Here is a 25,000-nt window from a genome sequence, read left to right as displayed (position 1 = left end):
AACAGAAAATACATTTTATTTAAAGAATCAAGATTATTTTATCAGGTTAATTTTGGTGAAAGAGCTAAAAGGAATGATTAAAGGACCGGTCATTTATCAAAGGGAGGAGTGAGAGATTACTGAATGTCTCATGAAACGTGGGTTATAGTTGTAGCTAGTTAAAAATGTGAGAAATGATCAGCTGAAAGTCTGCCTGGTAACTCATAGTAGGCATACTGTAAACAGCTGAAATGTCTACAGTCAAAAGTTTGAGGTAAGAGCTTAGACATATGTTCAGCTAACTGAACAGCTAGCTAACATGACTGTTAGCTAAGCTAAGCAATAATTAGCTGTTTAATGGTGTCTTTAGAGTCGGATTACACAGCAGCAGTGCATAAATGCTGAGTTTACCTGAATGTAAAGCTCAGTGCTGAGAGTAAAGTCACGCTTGGATTCAGGAGGGGGCTCTGATTCATGCCGATGGTGAACCGTGCTTCTCTGCTCTCTCACCAGTTTAAATGGTGACTGTACCATAAATCAGGAAAGCCTCCGCCACAGTAAGGATTCCTTTAAAGCTATGTTTGTCTGCTCCAGGTTAATGAAGTCTATCGAGACCACTCACTGGGTGCCAACATCAACGTTGTCCTGGTCAGAATCGCCCTGCTGTCACCAACCAAGGTACCGAACTCTGAGTCCTACTCCTTAACCTACCGGGTCAGAGCCCTTCGTATGAAGGTTCCAGTTGATCAGGAAAAACGTGTTGGTTTAAGATGTCTTCAGGGAGGAAATCATAAATAAGAGCTACTTTGTGAGTCTTTTAAATTCAGGCCTGAGGCCGTCTGAATCAGTTCAGTGTTCTTCTTCTTTGAGAGGTTACCTGTCTGTTAGGAGGTGCATGTGTGGGAATAATAACAAGCACCGTCCTGTTTCATCAGTCCCAGGAGCTGATCTCTGTGGGGAATCCTCAGAAGAGTTTGGAGAACGTTTGTGGATGGTCGTATCTCCAGCACAGAGAGCAGAGTCTCGCTGAGCAGCACGACCACACCATCTACCTGACCAGGCAGGAGTTCGGCCCCACCGGCATGCGGGGTAATACCCCACAGCACGCCAAGCAGGATACTACAAAAACCGACCACACTGATTGCCAGGTGTAGAATTAACAATGGTACCAGATGGCAAATGACCCTTGACCTCTGACCCTGTCATGTGTGTCTGCAGGTTACGCTCCAGTTACGGGCATATGCCAGCTGCATCGAAGCTGTGTTCTCGTCATGGAGGACGGATTTTCTTCGGCGTTTGTAGCTGCACACGAAACAGGACATCTGTGAGTCACAAAAACATTAAGGATAAACACGCCGCACGAACGTGACGCGCGGATGTGACGCGCAGACGCGACGCACGGACGTGACGCAGGGACGTGACGCACGAACGTGACGCACAAACATGCACGAACGTGATGCAGGAACATGCACGAACGTGACGCACGAACGTGACGCACAAACGTGACGCGCGAACGTGACGCGCGAACGTGACGCAGGAACGTGACGCACGAACATGCACGAACGTGACGCACGAACGTGACGCACGAACGTGACGCAGGAACGTGACGCACGAACATGCACGAACGTGACGCACGAACGTGACGCACGAACGTGACGCACGAACGTGACGCACGAACGTGACGCACGAACGTGACGCACAAACATGCACAAACGTGACGCACGAACGTGACGCGCGAACGTGACGCGCGAACGTGACGCACGAACGTGACGCACGAACGTGACGCACGAACGTGACGCACGAACGTGACGCACGAAAGTGACGCACAAACATGCACGAACGTGACGCACGAACGTGACGCACAAACATGCACGAACGTGACGCACGAACGTGACGCGCGAACGTGACGCACGAACGTGACGCGCGAACGTGACGCACGAACATGCACGAACGTGATGCAGGAACATGCACGAACGTGACGCACGAACGTGACGCACAAACATGCACGAACGTGACGCACGAACATGACGCGCGAACGTGACGCACGAACGTGACGCACGAACGTGACGCGCGAACGTGACGCACGAACGTGACGCACAAACGTGACGCACGAACATGCACGAACTCGATGCAGGAACATGCACGAAAGTGACGCACAAACATGCACGAACGTGACGCACGAACGTGACGCACGAACGTGACGCACGAACGTGACGCACGAACATGCACGAACATGCACGAACGTGACGCACAAACATGCACAAACGTGACGCACGAACGTGATGCAGGAACATGCACGAACATGCATGAACATGCACGAACGTGACGCACGAACGTGACGCACAAACATGCACGAACGTGACGCACGAACATGCACGAACGTGACGCACGAACGTGACGCACAAACATGCACGAACGTGACGCACGAACATGACGCGCGAACGTGACGCGCGAACGTGACGCGCGAACGTGACGCGCGAACGTGACGCACGAACGTGACGCACAAACGTGACGCACGAACATGCACGAACTCGATGCAGGAACATGCACGAAAGTGACGCACAAACATGCACGAACGTGACGCACGAACGTGACGCACGAACGTGACGCACGAACGTGACGCACGAACATGCACGAACTCGATGCAGGAACATGCACGAAAGTGACGCACAAACATGCACGAACGTGACGCACGAACGTGACGCACGAACGTGACGCACGAACGTGACGCACAAACATGCACAAACGTGACGCACAAACATGCACGAACGTGACGCACGAACGTGACGCACGAACGTGACGCACGAACGTGACGCACGAACATGCACGAACATGCACGAACGTGACGCACAAACATGCACAAACGTGACGCACGAACGTGATGCAGGAACATGCACGAACATGCATGAACATGCACGAACGTGACGCACAAACGTGACGCACGAACGTGACGCACAAACATGCACGAACGTGACGCACGAACGTGACGCACGAACGTGACGCACGAACGTGACGCACGAACGTGACGCACGTTCTCATTTCTGGAAACCAGAGACAGTTCCCGTGTTCACCGTGTTGTGTTTTCAGAAACACACGCCGTGCTCAGGCGTCTGTGTGGAGAGACGCCTTTGTGGCAGTTACTGACTGCAGTGAGCGTCCTGCTGTTTGTCTTCAGTCTCTGTCTCTCTCCGTCCATGCAGATTGGGTATGCAACACGATGGCGAGGCGAATGACTGCGGTGACGACGTGCCTTTGGGCAGCATCATGTCTCCGCAGGTCCAGGCCACCTTCCACCGTTACCACTGGTCGAGGTGCAGCTGGAGGGAGCTGCACAAGTACCTGCAGTGAGTACTGTGAATACTACTACGTCTGTGTTGCTGATGTACAAAGCAGAAATAGTCTTAACCTGATGCTCTGAGCTCGGTTTGTGCGCCTGCAGCACGTACGACTGTCTCCGTGACGACCCGTTCAACCACAACTGGCCGGCTCAGCCTCAGCTGCCGGGCTTCCAGTACTCCATGGACCAACAGTGCCGCTTCGACTTTGGACCAGGATACAGTCTCTGTACCGCAGTACGTCCATCTGTCTGTGCTAAATATTAACTTCATAAAATGATGTGAAAACAGAGAAAAGAGAGAAACAATATAAAACCCACATAAACACCAGGTACAGGAAAAATACTTAATCTTTCCAATAACTTTCATTTAGAAGGTTTTTAACTTAATTTTGATTGAACAGTGTGACAGTCGGGTCCAACACTGAAAACGTCGTCCTGATATTGTGCAGGTCTCTTTAAATCAGCTCTGAGCCGTGGCTGTGGGGGTTTGGGGGGTTTGGGTCGTGGGGAACAGACTTCGATCCGGCTGGGATCTGCACTCTTTCACGTTTTCCACATGTTGTGGGACATGTTCTACCTCGGTCCCATGTGAGAACCCGCCCACGCTTCAGCAGGTTTCATAACCGACTGTTTTCATTTTTTACCACGAGCATCAGCGTGGAGGAAGGCGGGGCTTGTACTGGAGCTGACGCTGGGTCCCACTGCTCTGCTGGCCGAGGCTGCTGCCATCAGCAGTTACTGTTGGGTTTGCAGCAGTGTTCAGCTGGGTGGTACTTACAGATGGAAGCTAGGACCCAAAGGTTCCCGCTGAACATTAGACCTCAGGAGGTGATTGATGGCTGTTGTTGTCAGGAGGAAGCTCCTCATCAGAAAGCTGTTTCTGAAGCAGAAAAAACAAAGTTGTCAGTGTAAGCGCAGAGAAAACTGTTTAACAGTCGTTAATGAAAGAGTTTGCTCCTCACGAGCCAAAAGAGAAACTGAGGCCGGCTTTGATGAAGTGATTTAAACGTTTGTGTTCTGAGAGGAAAACAAACTGGAGCAGCCAGAGGAAACAGGGGCTGGAGGAAAATCTGTTTTAAATCCTGAGAGGAAATGTGATCCAGCAGGAAAACAATCAGAGCTGAGCTGAAGGAAGCTGCTTCACTGCAGCGTCCTGATGGAAATCTCGAGTCTTCAGCTGATCCGACGGCTTCTTTTAAACACTCTCCAGAGCGGTTTCCACGGTAACGTCACCTCCTAGCTAACATCCTCAGCAGATGTTGCTGCTGGCCTCAGCTCACATCTGGACATCTCATAGAAAACTTTACAGTCCTGCTTCATTGAAGGCTGCCCCGAGCTGATGTTTACCTGCTGGTTGTTTCTTCACGCCGCCGCATTCGCCACATTTCCTGTTCTGAGAAATCTCAGCAGGGTGCCAACACGAGGGTTTATCTTTCCCTCGCCATCACGCGCTGTCTGAGAATGTGTCAGTTTCCTCTCTTTATCACGGTAATAACCTCCACACATGACATATCTGGTTCTGTGGTGCAGGCGATAAACAGGAAGTACCCCAAACAAAACGCCATTGTCTGACCACAAGTTTATTTTATTCACTTTTATCTTTTTTTAAACTGTCTGCTTTCATAAACAGGAAGTCTGGGCCCAGGCGCTTCCTGTGGAAGCTCTGAGATACTGGCGCTCATCCTCAGAGTAGCTGATAGCCAATGGATTCCCAGATGGTCATGTGACCTGATGTTCAGGAAATCAGATTGAATGTGTTCTGATGTGGAACAGACTGACGTGTTTCTGAAGGCTGAAGCAGTGATGACGTTCATGCTTCCTCTGACATCAGCAGCCAATGACCTTCTTATCATGTGTCTGCAGTACACGAACACTGACCCCTGCAAACAGCTGTGGTGCAGCGACTACAACAACCCGTTCTACTGTAAGACCAAGAAAGGCCCGCCCCTCGACGGGACCAAGTGTGGGCCGGGGAAGGTGAGGACAGATCTAGTCTTACTGCTTCTATAGGACATGAAGAGGTAAGTAGCAGCCAGGTGTTGCTGTTCAAACACAGTTTGCAGGTCTGCAGTGTTCAGGTGTTAGCACAACGCTAAAGAGGAAAAACATCCCAGTGATCTCAGAGAAGCAGCTGCTGCCTCCCATCAGCCTGGGAACCTGAATAAGATCATTTCCTATTCTGCAGTGAAGAACATTATTCACAGTGCACGTCCCAAACGGCTCCATCAAAGACGGGCCTCAGTTAGAGGTCAAAGTTCATGACAGGGCAGGTAGAGACAGACTGAACAGGTACGGCTGGTTTGGTTAAAGCTGCAGGAGAAGGCCTACAGCTTCCTGTACTTCCTGTCTTTACGCTAATGCTAACTTCCTGTTGCAGCATTGTTTCAGAGGTTACTGCATGAAGCTGACCCCTAACCTTCTGAGACAAGATGGCGGCTGGGGGTCGTGGAGTCCATATGGCAGCTGCTCCCGGACATGTGGGGGCGGGGTCAGGTTTCGGACCAGACATTGTGACAACCCAATGTGAGTGAGCTGTCAGTTATGTGATGTCACATGTCAGGTGCACCAATCAGAAAGACTAACCCGTCGCTGTTCTCAGTCCAGCCAACGGGGGGCGCACCTGCTTCGGAAACACCTACGAGTTCCAGCTGTGCAGCCAAGAGAACTGCCCCCCACTGACCGACTTCAGGTGAGTGCTGTTGCCTGCAGGCCCCTCCCCCTTCCTCACACAGGTCAGCTGTGATGTTCTGATTGTTTCAGGGAGGATCAGTGCAAAGTCTGGAACCCTGTTTTTGAACACGAGGGACGGAAACACCACTGGCTGCCGTACCAACACCCTGACCGTGAGCGCACACACAAACACACACACAAACACACACACACTCACACACACACACACTCACACACAGATAAAGACACAAACACACACACACACACACAGATAAAGACACAAACACACACACACACAAACACACACACACACACACTCACACACTCACACACTCACACACAGATAAAGACACAAACACACACACACAAACACACACACACAAACACACACACACACACAGATAAAGACACAAACACACACACACAAACACACACACACAAACACACACACACACACAGATAAAGACACAAACATACACACACAAACACACACACACAAACACACACACACACACACACACAAACACACACAGATAAAGACACAAACACACACACACAAACACACACAGATAAAGACACAAACATACACACACACACACACACACACACACACACTCAAACACACACAGATAAAGACACAAACACACACACACAAACACACACAGATAAAGACACAAACATACACACACACACACACACACACACACACACACACAAACACACACAGATAAAGACACAAACACACACACACAAACACACACACACACACACACACAAACACACACAGATAAAGACACAAACACAAACACACACACACACACACACAGATAAAGACACAAACACAAACACACAAACACACACACACTCACACACTCACACACAGATAAAGACACAAACACAAACACACAAACACACAAACACACACACTCACACACAGATAAAGACACAAACACAAACACACAAACACACAAACACACACACTCACACACAGATGAAGACACAAACACAATATATATAAAATATAAAGCGCTTTGAGTGCTCGGACAGAGTAGAAAAGCGCTTTATAAGAACCAGTCCATTTACCATTTACAGATAAAGACACAAACACAATCACACACACTCACACACACACACAGATAAACACACACACACAGATAAACACACACACACACACACAAACACACACACAGATAAAGACACAAACACACACACACAGATAAAGACACAAACACACACACACAGATAAACACACACACACAGATAAACACACACACACACACACAAACACACACACAGATAAAGACACAAACACACACACACAGATAAAGACACAAACACACACACACAGATAAAGACACACACACACACTCACACACACACACACACAGATAAAGACACAAACACACACACACAGATAAAGACACACACACACACTCACACACAAACACACACCCACACACAGATAAACACAAACACACACACACAGATAAAGACACACACACACACTCACACACGCACACACACAGATAAAGACACAAACACACACACACAGATAAAGACACACACACACACTCACACACAAACACACACCCACACACAGATAAACACAAACACACACACACAGATAAAGACACACACACACACACAGACTCACACACACACAGCTCTTCTGGCTCCTGTCCACACAGAGCAGCAGGACGGTTCCTCTCTCCACTACAGCAGCGGTCTCCAACCTTTTTTGCGCCACGGACCGGTTTATGCCCGACAGTATTTTCATGGACCGGCCTTTAAGGTGTCGCGGATAAACACAACAAAATGAAACTAGTACCGGTAAAAAAGAAGATTTATTCATAACACACGTGAAAAGACCCAGGAAAACAGAGTTAGCGATAGAAACAATAACAAAATAACGCTGAAAACCGATAAAAACCCTGAAAACTATACATTTCACACCTGAGCTTCAACTCTCGCGGCCCGGTGCCAAACGACTCACGGCCCGGTACCGGTCCGAGGTGCGGGGGTTGGGGACCGCTGGTCTACAGTGAGGACGTTTCTGTTTCAGAGGACGTTGGTGGACAGATTTGTGCTCTGTGAGGACGCTGCAGGACAAACCTTTAAAGGCCTGTTTGGAGATTCAGACGAGGTTTCCAGCTTCAGATTTATAGTCTCGGAAACACGTTATGTAACTGAGGGTCCTCACAGAGACATAGAAACGAGTGTGTGTGTGTGTGTGTGTGTGCACATGTAAAAGTCATCAGTGAGGAATCTGCTGCTGGAGGAAAACTCTCCTCCTTTAACTCTTTAGTGTTGAGCAGATGTTAGCAGACGTTAGCAGACGTTAGCAGATGTTAGCAGACGTTAGCAGACGTTAGCAGACGTTAGCAGACGTTAGCAGATGTTAGCAGATGTTAGCAGATGTTAGCAGATGTTAGCAGATGTTAGCAGACGTTAGCAGACGTTAGCAGATGTTAGCAGACGTTAGCAGACGTTAGCAGACGTTAGCAGATGTTAGCAGACGTTAGCAGACGTTAGCAGATGTTAGCAGATGTTAGCAGACGTTAGCAGACGTTAGCAGATGTTAGCAGATGTTAGCAGATGTTAGCAGATGTTAGCAAACGTTAGCAGATGTTAGCAGATGTTAGCAGATGTTAGCAGATGTTTCCAGAATGATCTGAAGCTCCTGCACTGACTTGTTTGTGTGTCACAGCTGACGAGCGCTGCCGTCTGTACTGTCAGTCGAAGGAGACGGCGGCCGCAGTGTCAATGAAAAGAATGGTGCATGATGGGACGCCATGTTCCTATGACGACGTCTACAGTGTCTGCGTCCGAGGAGAGTGTGAGGTCTTTATTGTGTCTCAGTTTCTGTGTGTTGACCTCTGACTGAAGAACTGTGTCACGTTTTACTGTTTCAGTGAACTTTAATGTGGTCCTGACTTATTCCTCCTCTCCTCCTCTCCTCCTCTCCTCTCCTCCTCTCCTCTCCTCCTCTCCTGTCCTCCTCTCCTCCTCTCCTCTCCTCCTCTCCTCCTCTCCTCCTCTCCTCTCCTCCTCTCCTCTCCTCCTCTCCTCCTCTCCTCATCTCCTCTCCTCATCTCCTCCTCTCCTCTCCTCCTCTCCTCCTCTCCTCCTCATCTCCTCTCCTCTCCTCATCTCCTCTCCTCTCCTCTTCTCCTCCTCTCCTCCTCCTCCTCCTCTCCTCATCTCCTCCTCTCCTCTCCTCCTCTCCTCTCCTCCTCTCCTCATCTCCTCTCCTCATCTCCTCCTCTCCTCTCCTCCTCTCCTCTTCTCATCTCTTCTCCTCGTCTCCTCTCCTCCTCTCCTCCTCTCCTCTCCTCCTCTCCTCTCCTCCTCTCCTCCTCTCCTCCTCTCCTCTCCTCCTCTCCTCTCCTCCTCTCCTCCTCTCTTCTCCTCGTCTCCTCTCCTCCTCTCCTCCTCTCCTCCTCTCCTCTCCTCCTCTCCTCTCCTCCTCTCTCTCTCCTCTCCTCCTCTCCTGTCCTCCTCTCCTCATCTCCTCTCCTCCTCTCCTCTCCTCTCCTCCTCTCCTCCTCTCCTGTCCTCCTCTCCTCCTCTCCTCTCCTCCTCTCCTCCTCCTCCTCCTCTCCTCATCTCCTCCTCTCCTCTCCTCCTCTCCTCTCCTCTTCTCCTCATCTCTTCTCCTCTCCTCTCCTCTCCTCTCCTCCTCTCCTCTTCTCCTCATCTCTTCTCCTCATCTCCTCTCCTCCTCTCCTCCTCTCCTCATCTCTTCTCCTCCTCTCCTCTCCTCCTCTCCTCCTCTCCTCTTCTCCTCCTCCTCTCCTCCTCTCCTCTCCTCTTCTCATCTCTTCTCCTCTCCTCTCCTCTCCTCCTCTCCTCTTCTCCTCATCTCTTCTCCTCATCTCTTCTCCTCATCTCTTCTCCTCCTCTCCTCTCCTCTTCTCCTCCTCCTCTCCTCCTCTCCTCCTCTCCTCATCTCCTCTCCTCCTCTCCTCTCCTCCTCTCCTCTCCTCCTCTCCTCCTCTCCTCTCCTCATCTCCTCGTCTCCTCTCCTCTCCTCCTCTCCTCCTCTCCTCCTCTCCTCATCTCCTCTCCTCATCTCCTCGTCTCCTCTCCTCCTCTCCTCTTCTCCTCCTCCTCTCCTCCTCTCCTCTCCTCCTCTCCTCTTCTCCTCCTCCTCCTCTCCTCCTCTCCTCCTCTCCTCTCCTCCTCTCCTCCTCTCCTCATCTCCTCTCCTCATCTCCTCTCCTCATCTCCTCGTCTCCTCTCCTCTCCTCCTCTCCTCCTCTCCTCCTCTCCTCATCTCCTCTCCTCATCTCCTCGTCTCCTCTCCTCCTCTCCTCTTCTCCTCCTCCTCTCCTCCTCTCCTCCTCTCCTCTCCTCCTCTCCTCTTCTCCTCCTCCTCTCCTCCTCTCCTCCTCTCCTCTCCTCCTCTCCTCTCCTCCTCTCCTCCTCTCCTCTCCTCCTCTCCTCCTCTCCTCCTCTCCTCATCTCCTCTCCTCATCTCCTCGTCTCCTCTCCTCTCCTCCTCTCCTCCTCTCCTCATCTCCTCTCCTCATCTCCTCGTCTCCTCTCCTCCTCTCCTCTTCTCCTCCTCCTCTCCTCTCCTCCTCTCCTCTTCTCCTCCTCCTCTCCTCCTCTCCTCCTCTCCTCATCTCCTCTCCTCCTCTCCTCTCCTCCTCTCCTCCTCTCCTCCTCTCCTCATCTCCTCTCCTCATCTCCTCGTCTCCTCTCCTCTCCTCCTCTCCTCCTCTCCTCATCTCCTCTCCTCATCTCCTCCTCTCCTCTCCTCCTCTCCTCTTCTCCTCCTCCTCTCCTCCTCTCCTCCTCTCCTCTCCTCTTCTCATCTCTTCTCCTCTCCTCTCCTCTCTTCCTCTCCTCTTCTCCTCATCTCTTCTCCTCATCTCCTCTCCTCATCTCTTCTCCTCATCTCCTCTCCTCCTCTCCTCCTCTCCTCCTCTCCTCTCCTCATCTCCTCTTCTCTTCTCCTCTCCTCCTCTCCTCCTCTCCTCTCCTCATCTCCTCATCTCCTCTCCTCATCTCCTCATCTACTCATCTCCTCATCTTCTCTCCTCTCCTCCTCTCCTCCTCATCTCCTCTCCTCATCTTCTCCTCTCCTCTCCTCTTCTCCTCCTCTCCTCATCTTCTCCTCATCTCCTCTCCTCTCCTCCTCTCCTCCTCTCCTCCTCTCCTCTTCTCCTCTCCTCTCCTCCTCTCCTCCTTTCCTCATCTCCTCTCCTCCTCTCCTCTCCTCCTCTCCTCATCTCCTCTCCTCCTCTCCTCTCCTCCTCTCCTCCTCTCCTCATCTCCTCCCCTCCTCTCCTCCTCTCCTCATCTCTTCTCCTCTCCTCCTCTCCTCTCCTCCTCTCCTCCTCTCCTCCTCTCCTCATCTCTTCTCCTCTCCTCTCCTCTCCTCCTCTCCTCCTCTCCTCATCTCTTCTCCTCGTCTCCTCTCCTCCTCTCCTCCTCTCCTCCTCTCCTCTTCTCCTCTCCTCTTCTCCTCTTCTCCTCATCTCTTCTCCTCGTCTCCTCTCCTCCTCTCCTCCTCTCCTCTTCTCCTCCTCCTCTCCTCCTCTCCTCTTCTCCTCTCCTCCTCTCCTCCTCTCCTCTTCTCCTCATCTCTTCTCCTCATCTCCTCTCCTCCTCTCCTCCTCTCCTCATCTCTTCTCCTCATCTCCTCTCCTCCTCTCCTCCTCTCCTCGTCTCCTCTCCTCATCTCCTCTCCTCCTCTCCTCGTCTCCTGCAGCACGTTGGCTGTGATGGTCAGATTGCTTCAGACAAGCAGGAGGACCGATGTGGAGTGTGTGGAGGAGATAACTCCAGCTGTAAGATCGTCAAAGGAAACTTCACCCGCAGCACCAAGAAACAAGGTGAACCGAGTTCTGGTTTTAAGCCTCCACTTTAGCTCCGCCTTCTGTCAGTACAGTGACGTCACAGCAGCCATGCTATTGGTCACATGACGTCATTAAAAATGCTCCAAAGGGCTCCAACAGCCCAGAGGCTGGTCCAGAGGTCCGGTTCAGGTCAATCTTACAGACAACTAGCAGCTGCAGCCACCTGTCAGTCAAAGAGGCCACGCCCACAATAATGCAGACTTTAAGCCTTAAAATAATTTAAACAGGTGAGCTACAAACAGGTTTAAATATCCGTGTGGAACAGAACAGTCCGTGTATCCGGCTGTAAACATGTTTATTTTAACATGGGAGTCTATGAGGACTGACTCACCGCTGCCTCTGCTGGACACCAGAGGAACTGCAGGTAGGTTGGAAGTTTATCTGGACCAGGCTGGTGGTTCAGATGTTTGTTCACACCCTCCTGATGTTTCCTGCTGCATGAATCCTGATCCTGATTGGACGGTTCATTATTGGATGATTATTGTTTCCAGGTTACCTGAAGATCCTGGAGATCCCCAAAGGAGCTCGACACCTGCTGATCCAGGAGTTCAAGGGGACTCCTCACATCCTGGGTAAGAATCCAGAACGCATACGGATTTCCTATTTTTCTTTGGTCTTCCTGAAACACCCTGTCTTTCTGTTTCCTGCTACAGCCATGAAGAACCAGGACACGGGTCATCTCTTCCTCAATGACGAACACGAGCTCCCAGAATCCAGAGCGGTGATTGAAAAGGGCGTGGCCTGGGAGTACAGGAACACTGAAGAGGAAGAGGAGGAGTCTATCCAAACCACCGGGCCGCTGAAGTATGGAGTCGTGCTCATGGTAAGTCCGTCGGTGTGTGAAGCCCAGAGTGTGTCTAACACAAACCAGAACTACCAACGCTGTCTCCTGCCCGTCAGGTCCGTTCTCATGGCGACTCAAAGGTGACGGTGTCCTATAAGTACATCATCCAGGATCGCCTGCGGTCCTCGCTGGAGTCCAACTTGGTGCAGGAGGACGCCATCTTCTACGAGTGGGCCCTGAAGAAGTGGTCGCACTGCTCCAAACCCTGTGGAGGAGGTACCTGAGAATCCCCAAACATTAGAACTGCAACTCCTCGATACTCCATCATCCATCTTCTACACCTTTGCACATGCGCGGTACGGATCAGGACTCCCTGATCCGTACCGCGCATGTGCAAAGTCGGACCTCCGTTTGCGAGGTGCGTCTGCAGGATGGAGAGGGCGGGGAAGTCTCTGGCTGGAGCAGCGTCTAATAACCAACTCGCAAAATAAAACAAAATAAAAACAAAACAACAAACACGAAAACACCAGACATCATGATACAGACTTAATAATAATAATAATTTGCTCGGTGCTGAAGTCAAAGTAAACTTTATTGTCATCTCCGCTACAGACAGTCCAGTTTATAGAGAGACGAGACGACGAGGCTCCAGTTACAGCAGCGCAAGTAAACAAACAATAAATATAAGAAGAGTAAGAAAATAAATATACACGTTAGGACTCGGGGTAAAGGATCAATAACAATTTAACATTTATAATTTACAGTTTGATGATTTAAAGTCTCACACAACCCGTCGAAAGGGAGGGGCTTCTTCCAAATAGAGCACATTTCATTCATAATGATGTAAAGCCAAGCCCATCATGTATTCATGATTTGAATCCTGGGTTGTGTGAAATCTCAGAAATAAACCTTAGACAAAGTGAATCTGTGAACTAAGGTGTAGGTGTGTTAGGTCATGTTGTGGTGATCCTCGAGTTGAGATGGGTGTTCATACTGGAGTACAAAATTAAAACCAAGATGGACAAGAAAAGTTCAAAGTCATCAGGTGCTCAGTTTAGAAAAAAGAGAAAAGAAGAGGAGGAGAAACGAGCAACAGATGCAGGTAAGCAGATGTGTGATTGGATGATGGCAGGTCATCCTGAACCAATCAGAGTCAGAATACTTTATAAGGAAATTATGTGGGTCACAGCTGCTCCAAGAAGAAATGGTAAAAATAGCAACAGTAACAAACTAAACTCCAAACAATATGTTACAGATTTTAATATTAATGAGTCATTGTTGATTTGTCCTGTTCTTATTGTGTGATGAACTATGATGGCTGTTTGGTGGCTGTTTGCATACTATGCATACTCTCTCTCTCCTCATATGTGTGTGTTTCTCTGGTGAATTTCGACAACAGTTTTATGTTAATGTACAATCCTTAATATGTTTTATGCGTGTGTGTGTGTGTGTGTGTGTGTTTGGTTGGGGGGGGGGGGGGGGGTGGTAGGCTAGGACCACCACTGACTGTCATGTGTCCTTGTCTTCAGGAAAACAGTACACCAGGTTCGGCTGCAGGAGGAAGGCTGATGGGAAAATGGTTCAGAGGATGTTTTGCTCCAACATCAGCAAACCGAGAGCCATCAGCCGCAGCTGTAACCCCGAGGCCTGCAGCCCGGCACGGTAACACGCTACACGTGACACGCCCACAGTCACCCAATCCTTTTTCTTCTTTTGATGCATGTCTTCCCCTCAGCTGGGTGACCGGAGACTGGGAGGACTGCAGCTCCTCCTGCGGTCAGACTGGGTGGCGGCGTCGCTGGGTGAACTGCCTGCAGAACTCCTCCAGGGGGCAGCAGCGGCGCTCTGTGCATAGCAGGCTCTGTGGCGATGACCGACCAGAGACTAAACAACCCTGTAACCGCTTCCCCTGCCCCGCTGTGTGGAGAGCCGGGCCCTGGACTCCGGTATGAAGTTTATCAGGAGTTGCACATGTCCACAGATCAATACCTGATCAGCCTGATCGATCCCTCTGTGTGCGCAGTGTTCGGTCTCATGTGGGAACGGGACTCAGGAGCGTCAGGTCGCGTGCTCCGATCCCGAGAGTTCAGCCGGAAACTGCAGCGAGCCTCGGCCAATCACGACACGCACCTGCCTGGCTCCGCCCTGCGGTGGTAGGCGCTGACCAGTCGTGTACCGTACATTTGTTGCAATGAGGAAAAAGATGCTGGGAATTATAGTGCTGCTGCTCTCCCTGCAGGTGACCAGAAGAACGCCATCATTCAGTGGCTGTCCAGGTCCAACCCCAGCTTCCCGGCTCCAAAGATCTCTTCAAGTAAAGCGACTCCTGCTCTGTCTGCTGTCTGTCTTTATGTCCTCGTCTTCTTCTCTTGCTTCCTGAACGTTGTGGTCTGAGTCTGAGGGTTTCTGTTGTTTGCTGAGAATCAATGCTGCCCTGTGGTCGGTGTCTCAGGTCAGTCAGGTCCCACACCTCCAGACTCCAAGCGCTTTACTCGTCCCTAAGGACCCCAAAGCGCTTTACACATCCAGTCATCCACCCATTCACACACTGGTGATGCAGCAACATTGTAGCCACAGCCACCCTGGGGCGCACTGACGGAGGCGAGGCTGCCGGACACTGGCGCCACCGGCCCCTCTGACCACCACCAGTAGGCAACGGGTGAAGTGTCTTCCCCAAGGACACAACGACCGAGACTGTCCAAGCCGGGGCTCGAACCAGCAACCTTCCAATTACAAGACGAACTCCCAACTCTTGAGCCACGATCGCCCCAACCAGCTTCTTCACCTGGACCAGTCAGGCTGTTAACAAACACTACCTGCCCACCATTGTGAGCCATGAGTAACCCTCATCACTCAGGACACTCACAGATTCAGTTCAGTCCAAGTCCTTCCTTTGCACCACTTCAAAGCTCTTTCGCACTTTCAGTCCCCTTCTCTCATTTTTGAATACATTTCTCCTGTTTGCTTATAGTCTATCACAGTTTCTGCTTTGTGTCTTTCTGCTGTGTCACATCTCTGAGGATCACACTAACCCATCAAACCACTGAAGTAAAACTTCTAGCTGAGGTCTTATGTGTCAGGATTCACACCGTCCTACTGTTCTGTCTGTAGGGCAGCCGTGCCGCGGCGACCGCTCGGCGTTCTGTCGAATGGAGGCGCTGAGTCGGTACTGCTCCATCATCGGATACCGCCAGATGTGCTGCAAGTCCTGCAGTGAGGATAACTTCAACAATGCCACGAAATCCAGAGTCTCCAGCAACTTCAGTGGCACCATCACACCGACGGAGAGCAGCAGGTCAGACATGACAACAACAGGAATGTTAGAAAGATATAGTTGAGTCCCAAACACGGGAAAACCAGTCAGACAGACGTGTGATACATCGACAAAGCTGCAAATAAAAGTGTAAAGCAGGAGTGAGCTGACCGTGAAACTGCTGTTTTACACTGAAGTGTTCATTTACAGCAGGAAGCAGGGGCGGGATGAGGGCGGGGCATAGACCTGAACTCTGTTTTTGTCTTTTTAGTTCTTGGAGGTTGACCACAGAGACATCAGCGCTCACCTCCACCTGGTCCGACAGCGGCCATGCCATCAGTGATGTCTTTCGTGACATTGTCACCACCACCCCGACGCGCAGCTTCACTGTAACTCCGCCCCCAACCGGACGGAGCACCAGTGACTTTGTCTACGTGGATTATGATGAGTACAGCGAGTACGCTTCCTACGAGGATTCCTCCGGTCTGGAGCTTCCGGGTACTCCAACCACCGCTGACAGTAAAACTGTTACCACACCAACTGCTCCACACGTGTTCAGGAAGAATTCTCCCACAATGCCCCCTGCTGCAGTTACCATGGAGACGGTTGACCAAACGCCGGCGCCGGTTTGGACTCTTGCCATCCCAGAGTTCTCCACCACATCGTCGCCTGATCCTGGTGACAACACCACATCCTCAGGAGGGCGGAGCCTCCAAAGTCAAGTCAACCTGACCGAAGCTGAACCGGCGCCACCTTCATCGTCCTTCCTCTCGCTACCAAAGAAAGAGAACAACTCGGTGGACGAGGTCCAGTACCAGATCGTCGGACTTGACAGCGACGTTAGCCGAGGACAGCAGAATTACTTTGTGCCGCGGATGCCTCAGGTCCACGAGCGAACGCATAACAAACGCATCCAGCAGCTGCTGAACGAGAAACGACGGCAAAGCCGCATCAGAGCGAGCCGGAGTGACAGGAAGCACTGAGCGCAGAGTTCCCCTGGCCATTTGCTCGTCCCCACACGTGCGACGTCGCACTTCCTGCTAACGCTAATGAGAAACAGACTGAAACAACCCGTGCTCGGAGCGGCCTTCGTCCACGAGAGGCGTGGACTCGACCCTCAGAAGGCCCCGGGTCTGTTTCACCATCATGTTTGTACCAATAATCCTGTTTCTGAATAAAGTCTCATCCAGCTGCTGCTGTGCCTCTGAATCATGAACATCTGGATCACGTTCACGCTTTCTGGTGTCAGGAACATTTCGTGCTTTTGTCTTCTCTGAAACTCGACTGATGATTTCTGTTTGTGAAGTCAAAATAAAACCCAGCCCTGTGTTAACAAAATAAAAGCAGTGAATCCTTTAATAGAAACCGAGAGCACAGGAACAAACTGATCAGTGTTATTGATTAACAGTGTCTCATGCTGTTCGCTCTGAGCTGAGACCTGATGTTTCCTTGGTGTTGATCTCAGCGTCTGTTTTGTGTTTTGGTGTCATGAGGCTGCAGATGCTTGCAGTGAAGGTGTGGCCTGTTGTCAGGTCAGTCTGGAGCCGTGCTGCTGGAGTGGGAGCAGATGTTGCTCCTGCACCTGCAGATATGGTTCAGCATTGACCTTCACAGAGGTGCACCATAGACTTTGTGTGCAGGAGTCTAACCGTTCAGTGTTTGAGCTGCTGTCTGATGTCGGTGCTGGTTAAATCGTCCTGTGGGACGCGTGCAGCTTCAGGATCAGATCTGTTTGTGTCTTCAGGCTGTCGCAGATATTTTTCTGCCGGTAAACGCTCCTCCAGCTGCAGTCTGTGGGACACCAAACTGAATCCAGATCAGATGAATAGCTTCGTGTTTGGGAGCGCTCAGTGGAAAAAGCTGACTGCTTTGAAAACACGTCACACATGGTTCGACTTTCTGTGTTTGTTCCTCCGTCTCCTCCAGAAAACAATCAAAACATAAAAACCCGCTCGCGGCTCAAACGAGACTAAACTGTGAGTAAATGTGTTCTCAGAGCAGCGTGAGTCATTTCATCTGCAGGACGATGAAGAACATCAGCCTGGGAACAGATGTCAGACACAAACAGCCCACAAACCCAAATATAACAGAAGAAACACAGAAACAGAAAAAATGAGTTAGAAACACATCCCTCCTCTTTCTACCAGAAGGTAAAAATCACTCAGAGCAGTCACGTGTCCGTCCACTGTTCACCAGTTTATCCCCAACATGAAGCTGTGGTTCCCAGACTGCTGAGACTGGGCAGCTCTGCAGAGAGAAGACCTCCACCAGAGCATCCCCAACCACAGACAGGAACTCCACCCTGTCCTGATCCGACCCTCCGTCAGACAGTCATCTCAGTGTGGAGGAGCAGACTCCTCTTCATCTCTGGGAGACGGCTGATGTCACTGCTGACATCAATGCTGACATCACTGCTGACATCACTGCTGACATCACTTGTAGTGTTGCCAGCTCTTCACCTACCCAGTAACAGATACTGTGGTGTGCCACGGCCGGCTGGGTGAAGTGTAAATATGTCTGCTCATATTCTTATAACACAGTAAAATGTCGACCATCGTCTTTGTCTACTATATTTTGCAGACGAAGCGTTGCAGGACTCTCCAGACCACAGCCGGAGCTTCACACTGACTCACAAAACAAGTCAGTGTTTTCAAAAATGGAGTTCAAGTTATTTTCACTTCAATTGGTGTTAACACACTCCACAGGTCATGAACAGGATGTCTGTCATTTTCACTGTAAGTGGGCTAAAGCACTTAAACTAACATAAATGCTGTAATTTGATTCTTTTAATAAACCGTGTAACTTGGATGGATGTGATGCTGGCGTGACCACAGTGCACACGTGTGATGTTGCTCACAGTGTCCAAGCTCAGGAGTTTGTGTGTTCGCTCACACACATGAAACATTAGAGGGAACTGCTCACCGCCTGTCTGATTCCTGCTGATCCTATCATCTCTGATATTAACATGAAGACGTGACTAACTGATCTCTTTGTAGCTGATAACTGATTGATGATCAGAGTGCTTCACAGGGGGTCTGGGGAACACTGGAGCCACTGGTCTTACTGGAAATCACTGACACTACCTGGGAGAGTTTCCCTGTGAGGGAAGCTGGCAGCGCCCCCTGCTGGTCAGAGCAACATCACACACCTGCTGACTGATGTGTGGATATCAGTCTAATCTGCAGTGAAACAGCAGCTCAGGTTCATTTAAAGTAAAATATATCTGTGCTTAAAGGTGTTTTTCACCATTATGGATCATTAAAATAGCAAAATCTTGTGTAATTGAGTTATTTGACATATGATTTGAGATACTTTGTGAATTTATTTAAGAGCTAACTGTTTGTAATAAACAACCAGAGAAACCACTCAAAATAGTGTCTGCCTGTCAGGATAAACTCGGGATTGAATGTTGCTCCTGTCAGGATAAACTCGGGATTGAATGTTGCTCCTGTCAGGATAAACTCGGGGTTGAATGTTGCTCCTGTCAGGATAAACTCGGGGTTGAATGTTGCTCCTGTCAGGATAAACTCGGGGTTGAATGTTGCTCCTGTCAGGATAAACTCAGGGCTGCAGTGACACTCCTCCGTCCTTGACAGGAAGCTAAGATGGCGGCCGCCGTGGTGAGGAGTCTGGGCTCCGCTTTGGGTAAAAACCTCCGAGAGATCCGCCTGCATCTCTGCCAGACCTCCGCGGCCAGTAAGGGGGCCAGGTGAGCTCAGAGCCGGCCTGCTGAGGCGAGAAGAGCCGGTGATGGTTTTACAGAGCGGTCCTTAGCGAAGGACAGCTAACAGCTAGCGGCTAACAGCTAGCGGCTAACAGCGTCGCGGACTCGGGTTGACAGTGAGAGGTTTGACTCACATCTGGACAGAAGCTCTGGCTCCTGCAGATGTTCAGCTGTGAGTCTTATGTAGTTCATGTTCCAGATGTTTGTTCATGGTGGAGACCTCTGAGTCTGCGCAGTGACACACACCTGAGCCGGCCACTCGGGATCCATGATCACAGTATGACTGTGACCGTGTGACCCCACAGGACCACAGACAGATGAAGGAGATTTCATCATCATCATCGTCACGCTGTGATTGGCTGAGGAGAGAGAGCTGACCTGCAGCAGGAGTCAGGTTATGGAGGAGACGAGGAGCTGGAGGTCAGATTAAGGAGCTCCTTCATCTCCTCGCTGCCCATTAGCAGGGACTGACCCTTCAAAATAAGAGCACGCAGACTGTTGGTAATCTGGTCATGTGAGGGAAACACTGACACGTGACAGAGTATTGATTTATGGATCAATCCGTTCATTAGTAACAGAATAATGACGAGCAGATGAATAAACAGCGGCCATGTTGTTGTTGTAGTTCACCTGCAGGTTCAGGGTCTGACTGAACGTCCCACAGAGGACACGTCTGATGAGCGGACGCCGCGGCGTACGTTGATTAGTGTCATCTACGCTGTCACTGTTTATGTCTCTGTGACGACATCACTTCCTGTGGGATTAATAAACAGAGTTGTTCAGGTGAAACTCAGACAGGTGAGGCTCCTGCTGTGAGGTCACAGGTCAGCTGACCTCCCCCCCTCCCCCCTGTGTTTCAGAGAGTTTGTGGAGCAGAACTACGTGACCCTGAAGAGGTCCAACCCGGAATTCCCCATCCTGATCCGGGAGTGTTCTGGAGTCCAGGCCCGGCTCTGGGCCCGATACGGTGAGCCCCCCTCACGCTCCGCATCATGTCACCTGTGTATTGACCTGTTATTGATCCCTGTCTCTGTTCAGATTTTGGGAAAGAGACGAGCGTCTCCGTGGAGAACATGTCAGCTGATCAGGTGGCCAAAGCTCTGCAGACTCTGGCTCAGTCCAAGCCCTGACCCCCGTCTGAGCCTGCAGTGGTTCAGTCCAAGCCCTGACCCCCGTCTGAGCCCGCAGTGGCTCAGTCCAAGCCCTGACCCCCGTCTGAGCCCGCAGTGGTTCAGTCCATTCACTCGCCTGTTTTTGTTTCTGTAAATGTGCTGATGTGAATAAAGTGAACATGTGAAGGTCTCTGTTTACTGTGAGGTCACTGGGAGGGCTTCTGTGGGTTTACTGGGAGTTTACTGACACATCCAAAGTCTTTCCTGAGTTAAAGTCAGATTATTTCACAGGCTGTTTATGTTGAAATTAGCAATAAGAAGTTTAATTTGCTCTTAGTGGGTTTAAAACGAGTTTCCTGGGAGCATTTAACTGGATTTCAGATATTTTTACTCTGAGTGTATAAATGTACAGGAAACTAACTGATATTTTAGGAGGATCACGTAGTTTAACTGGTTTTAAGGTTTCTTAATGGGAACAGACTCGGTTTCATTGCCTCTTGGCAGGTTTATGTGGTTTTACTGGATTTAGAGGGTTTGTGTGGGTCTGACTGGTTTAGATGGTTCAGGCTCAGTGAAACAAACACTTTGCTGGTTATCTGGAGTTTGTTGAGTGAAGCTGTGTGAGTCCTGAAGGTGGCGCAGCAGCGAGCACCAGCTGGTCCTGGAGAGCCTTCAGCTGTGGCTCTGCTGGCCTGCGGGGGGCGCTGTGAGCCAGAGAAACAACACGTGACCGGGCAGGAGAGCTGCGGTGCTTCAGTGTGTGAGCTGTGAATAAAAACCTCAGTGACGCAGAACAAACCTTTCCTCCATCAAATCAAAGAACTCCTTATTTAAACTACATGAACATGATCTTTAAACACAGACTGTATTTTATTATAACTTTATTATTTTTTATTTCCTATTTTCAACTCATTTTAACCGGATTTGTACAATTTTGTTGTGTTTTTTTATCTTGCGGTGTTCGCCGCTGTCTGTCCTGCGGTGTCTCCTCTCCTCCTGCAGGTGGTGCTGTGTCTGTTCGCTAAAACGGACGTGACGTCACAGCACCGTAGCTCTGCTCACAGCTAACTCGGAGCTTGGCTGGAGCAAAGAGACCCGCAGCAGCTCAGAGAAACCCGAACACCGAGCCTCAGTTTGTCCCTGTGACCGGACTGTGCCGGATTCAGACCGCAGGAGAAGCAGCTGCCCGCAGAGATGCCTGAAAGTAAGCGTTAGCTCCTCATGTTAGCATGCTAACAGTCATTTTACGGGCTGTTAGCCGTTAGCCGTTAGCTGTTTGTTTACTTAAAAACAGATGCAATAAAAACAGCAATTATTCGATACATTATTGAAATAAACACGGCTTTGGGAGCATGAGTGCTGAACTGGACCGAACAGTTGAACTGAAAAAGCCTCTGACAGCAGCTATTAGCCAAGCTTCTCTCACTGCGCCACACCAGACTCCGCTCACACTTCTGCCGCTTTAAAGCTGCCTTGCTCCGTCTGTTGAGAGGTTGTTAGTTAAACTGTAGCACAGGGAAGGAGTCCCTCTACACATCGGCCAAGCCGGTTTATGTCGAAATCAAAGAGTTTCCATGAACTCTGCAGTTATTTGTTTAAGTGTAAAACAGGGAACATATAAGGAGCAGAGCAGCTCCCAGCTGTGTCCTTTTACATGAGGCGCCCCTGCTGTCTGCCTGTGCTCTCACATCTGTCTGTCTTTCAGCTGAGACGTACTCCAACCCTCTGGCTCCTGAGGGCCACGACATGGACGACCACCGAGCGGCAGCTCAGTGAGTCACACACACACTGATCACACTCCTCACTGCTGCTGTGTTACTGTGTATTTCTTTGTTTTAATGTGTGTGTGTCCATCTGTCCTCAGGTCCAAACTGACCAACGATGACTTCAGGAAGCTGCTGATGACGCCGCGGGCAACGCCCTCCTCGGCCCCACCCTCCAAGTCCAGACATCATGAGTGAGTGATGTCACGGAGAGAGCAGACGGGTGTTTACTCGCAGCACAGCTGACACGTCTGTGTTTTTAATTTCCCAGAATGCCGAGGGACTACAACGAGGATGAGGACCCCGCAGCGAGGAGGAGAAAGAAGAAGAGGTGGGTGCTGATTGGACGCTACATCAGAAAACTGCAGGTCAAAGGTCACCTGGCCTCCACAGAGCTGATAGCTCGCTGAGTGAAAGATGGCAGCTGGGCGCATCACAGGACTGTTAACATTAGCCGGGATTATGACGGGATTGTGGAAACACGGGAATGTTCTGGAAGGAAAGGAATTTTCACAACATTTAAGAGTTTTTTATTAGTAATGATAAAAAGCCTGGACAGACGTTTTCCCCTGTGATGTGCACGAGAGCGTTAAATATGTCGACACATACAGCAGTCACAGCACTCAGGGTCTCAGACGGCGCCGCTCTGACCCTCAAATGCACGTTATTGATTATTGATCAGCTGTGTTTTGGTTGCAGTTACTATGCGAAGCTGCGTCAGCAGGAGATGGAGCGTGAGCGCGAGCTCGCCGAGAAGTACCGAGACCGAGCGAGAGAGCGGCGAGATGGCGTCAACAAGGACTACGAGGAGACCGAGCTCATCAGCACTACGGCAAACTACCGAGCCGTCGGGCCGACCGCCGAGGCGTGAGTACCATCGATGACCCCAACATGGCCGCGCCGAGAGGAACGGGTCATTATCACTCTAACTAAACTCTGATCATTCACCTGTGTGTGTGTGTGTGTGTGTGTGTGTGTGTGTGTGCGTGTGTGTCTGTGTGTGTGCGTGTCTGTGTGTGCGTGTGTGTGCGTGTCTGTGTGTGTGTGTGTGCGTGTCTGTGTGTGTGCGTGTCTGTGTGTGCGTGTGTGTGCGTGTCTGTGTGTGTGTGTGTGCGTGTGTGTGTGTGTGTGTGTGCGTGTGTCTGTGTGTGTGTCTGTGTGTGCGCGTGTGTCTGTGTGTGTGCGTGCGTGTGTGTGTCTGTGTGTGTGTGTGTGTGTGTGCGTGTCTGTGTGTGTGTGTGTGTGTGCGTGTGTCTGTGTGTGTGTCTGTGTGTGCGCGTGTGTCTGTGTGTGTGTGCGTGCGTGTGTGTGTCTGTGTGTGTCTCAGCGATAAGTCGGCAGCAGAGAAGCGGCGTCAGTTGATCCAGGAGTCCAAGTTCTTGGGAGGTGACATGGAGCACACTCACTTGGTGAAAGGTCTGGACTTCGCCCTGCTGCAGAAGGTCAGAGGTCGCGGTCGTCTGGATAACCTGTGCGGGTGTGTTACCTGCTCAGCTGTTTACCTGTGTGTGTGTTACAGGTGAGAGCTGAGATCACCAGCAAGGAGAAGGAAGAAGAAGACATGATGGAGAAGGTCCAGAAAGAAGCCAAGTAAGGAAACACGGAGCAGAGCTGCAGCCCTGTGATCAGAACCTCACCTGCCTCTGTGACCTTTGACCCCTCACCTGTCTGTCTGTGTGACCTTTGACTCCCGCACCTATCGGTCTGTGTGACCTTTGACCCTCATCTTTCTGTGTGGCCTTTGACCCCCTCACCCATCTGTGTGACCTTTGACCCCCTCACCCATCTGTGTGACCTTTGACCTCTAATCTGTCTGTCCCTGTGACTTTTGATCCCTTGCCTGTCTCTGTGTGACCTTTGACCCTCATCTTTCTGTCTGACCTTTGACCCCCCCCTTTTTAATTGTCTATGTGACCTTTGACCTCCGCACCCTTCTGTGTGGCCTTTGACCCCCTCACCCATCTGTGTGAACTTTGACCCCAATCTATCTCTATATGACCTTTGACCTCTAATCAGTCTGTCCCTGTGACCTTTGATCCCTTGCCTGTCTCCGTGTGACCTTTGACCCCTCCCCTGTCTGTCAGGAAGGACGTGGAGCCCGAGGAGAAGATGGAGTTTAAGACTCGTCTGGGTGAGTCGTGTTTTCTGGAGGGTGTGGATGTGGGGGAGGAGGTGAGGGAACAGTGAATGTTGTGAGTCACGAATTTTCAGGAATAAAGGAGGATCGTCTCCGGATCAAACGGAATCTTTTTAGAACAACGTGAATATTTTGGTTGGAGAAATCATGTAAACGTGAATGTTGAACGCGGCGTTCCCGGTGTCTCCATGTTCGCTCAGGCAGGAACATCTACCGCGTGGTGTTCAGGTCCGGCGTGGCCGAGAGGAACGAGCTCTTCCTGCCCGGCAGGATGGCGTACGTGGTCGACCTGGACGACGAGTTCACCGACACTGACATCCCCACCACGCTGATCCGCAGCAAGGCGGACTGTCCCAGCATGGAGGTGAGGGAGA

The 25,000-nt window shown here is 50.6% G+C and overlaps 3 protein-coding genes across 3 annotated transcripts in view; all 3 read left to right on the top strand.

The window, feature by feature from the left end:
• The window catches only part of LOC102785186 (A disintegrin and metalloproteinase with thrombospondin motifs 2-like), a 32,077-nt gene extending 14,844 nt beyond the window's left edge, over positions 1-17,233 (top strand). The window contains exons 6-25 of the mRNA XM_087847573.1: positions 574-657; positions 915-1,068; positions 1,198-1,303; positions 3,180-3,323; positions 3,419-3,551; positions 5,180-5,293; positions 5,694-5,839; positions 5,916-6,005; positions 6,077-6,159; positions 8,694-8,827; positions 11,706-11,829; positions 12,345-12,425; positions 12,507-12,676; positions 12,754-12,913; positions 14,167-14,299; positions 14,373-14,583; positions 14,661-14,790; positions 14,877-14,951; positions 15,749-15,932; positions 16,162-17,233. Of these exons, the coding sequence (XP_087703699.1) occupies positions 574-657; positions 915-1,068; positions 1,198-1,303; positions 3,180-3,323; positions 3,419-3,551; positions 5,180-5,293; positions 5,694-5,839; positions 5,916-6,005; positions 6,077-6,159; positions 8,694-8,827; positions 11,706-11,829; positions 12,345-12,425; positions 12,507-12,676; positions 12,754-12,913; positions 14,167-14,299; positions 14,373-14,583; positions 14,661-14,790; positions 14,877-14,951; positions 15,749-15,932; positions 16,162-16,873 (3,168 nt within the window). The 3' untranslated portion in view covers positions 16,874-17,233. The remainder of the gene's footprint in view (positions 1-573; positions 658-914; positions 1,069-1,197; positions 1,304-3,179; positions 3,324-3,418; positions 3,552-5,179; positions 5,294-5,693; positions 5,840-5,915; positions 6,006-6,076; positions 6,160-8,693; positions 8,828-11,705; positions 11,830-12,344; positions 12,426-12,506; positions 12,677-12,753; positions 12,914-14,166; positions 14,300-14,372; positions 14,584-14,660; positions 14,791-14,876; positions 14,952-15,748; positions 15,933-16,161) is intronic.
• Positions 17,234-19,439: 2,206 nt separating this feature from the next.
• ndufa2 (NADH:ubiquinone oxidoreductase subunit A2) lies at positions 19,440-20,912 on the top strand. Its single transcript, XM_087847651.1, has 3 exons — positions 19,440-19,599; positions 20,475-20,581; positions 20,653-20,912. Exons 1-3 carry the CDS (start codon positions 19,496-19,498, stop codon positions 20,742-20,744), a joined length of 303 nt encoding a protein of 100 aa, XP_087703777.1. The 5' UTR covers positions 19,440-19,495; the 3' UTR covers positions 20,745-20,912.
• A 728-nt stretch (positions 20,913-21,640) lies between these two features.
• The window catches only part of ik (IK cytokine), a 12,575-nt gene continuing 9,215 nt past the window's right edge, over positions 21,641-25,000 (top strand). Inside the window, exons 1-9 of the mRNA XM_087847594.1 lie at positions 21,641-21,930; positions 22,432-22,498; positions 22,591-22,683; positions 22,761-22,820; positions 23,189-23,356; positions 23,817-23,931; positions 24,009-24,079; positions 24,574-24,620; positions 24,827-24,990. Of these exons, the coding sequence (XP_087703720.1) occupies positions 21,921-21,930; positions 22,432-22,498; positions 22,591-22,683; positions 22,761-22,820; positions 23,189-23,356; positions 23,817-23,931; positions 24,009-24,079; positions 24,574-24,620; positions 24,827-24,990 (795 nt within the window). The 5' untranslated portion in view covers positions 21,641-21,920. The remainder of the gene's footprint in view (positions 21,931-22,431; positions 22,499-22,590; positions 22,684-22,760; positions 22,821-23,188; positions 23,357-23,816; positions 23,932-24,008; positions 24,080-24,573; positions 24,621-24,826; positions 24,991-25,000) is intronic.

Source organism: Neolamprologus brichardi, chromosome 10 (assembly GCF_056152115.1).
Source record: "Neolamprologus brichardi isolate AB-2024 chromosome 10, ASM5615211v1, whole genome shotgun sequence".
Classification (NCBI taxonomy): domain Eukaryota; kingdom Metazoa; phylum Chordata; class Actinopteri; order Cichliformes; family Cichlidae; genus Neolamprologus; species Neolamprologus brichardi.
Note: the sequence above shows the minus strand (reverse complement) of the source record. Positions and strands in the feature narration are given on the sequence as shown.

Excerpts from the sequence above, each read along its gene's own strand:
- ndufa2 (XM_087847651.1), top strand. The coding sequence starts at position 19,496 with ATGGCGGCCGCCGTGGTGAGGAGTCTGGGCTCCGCTTTGGGTAAAAAC. Across the intron at positions 19,600-20,474 it reads GCGGCCAGTAAGGGGGCCAG|AGAGTTTGTGGAGCAGAACT; the intron begins GTGAGCTCAGAG and ends CCTGTGTTTCAG. Across the intron at positions 20,582-20,652 it reads CCGGCTCTGGGCCCGATACG|ATTTTGGGAAAGAGACGAGC; the intron begins GTGAGCCCCCCT and ends GTCTCTGTTCAG.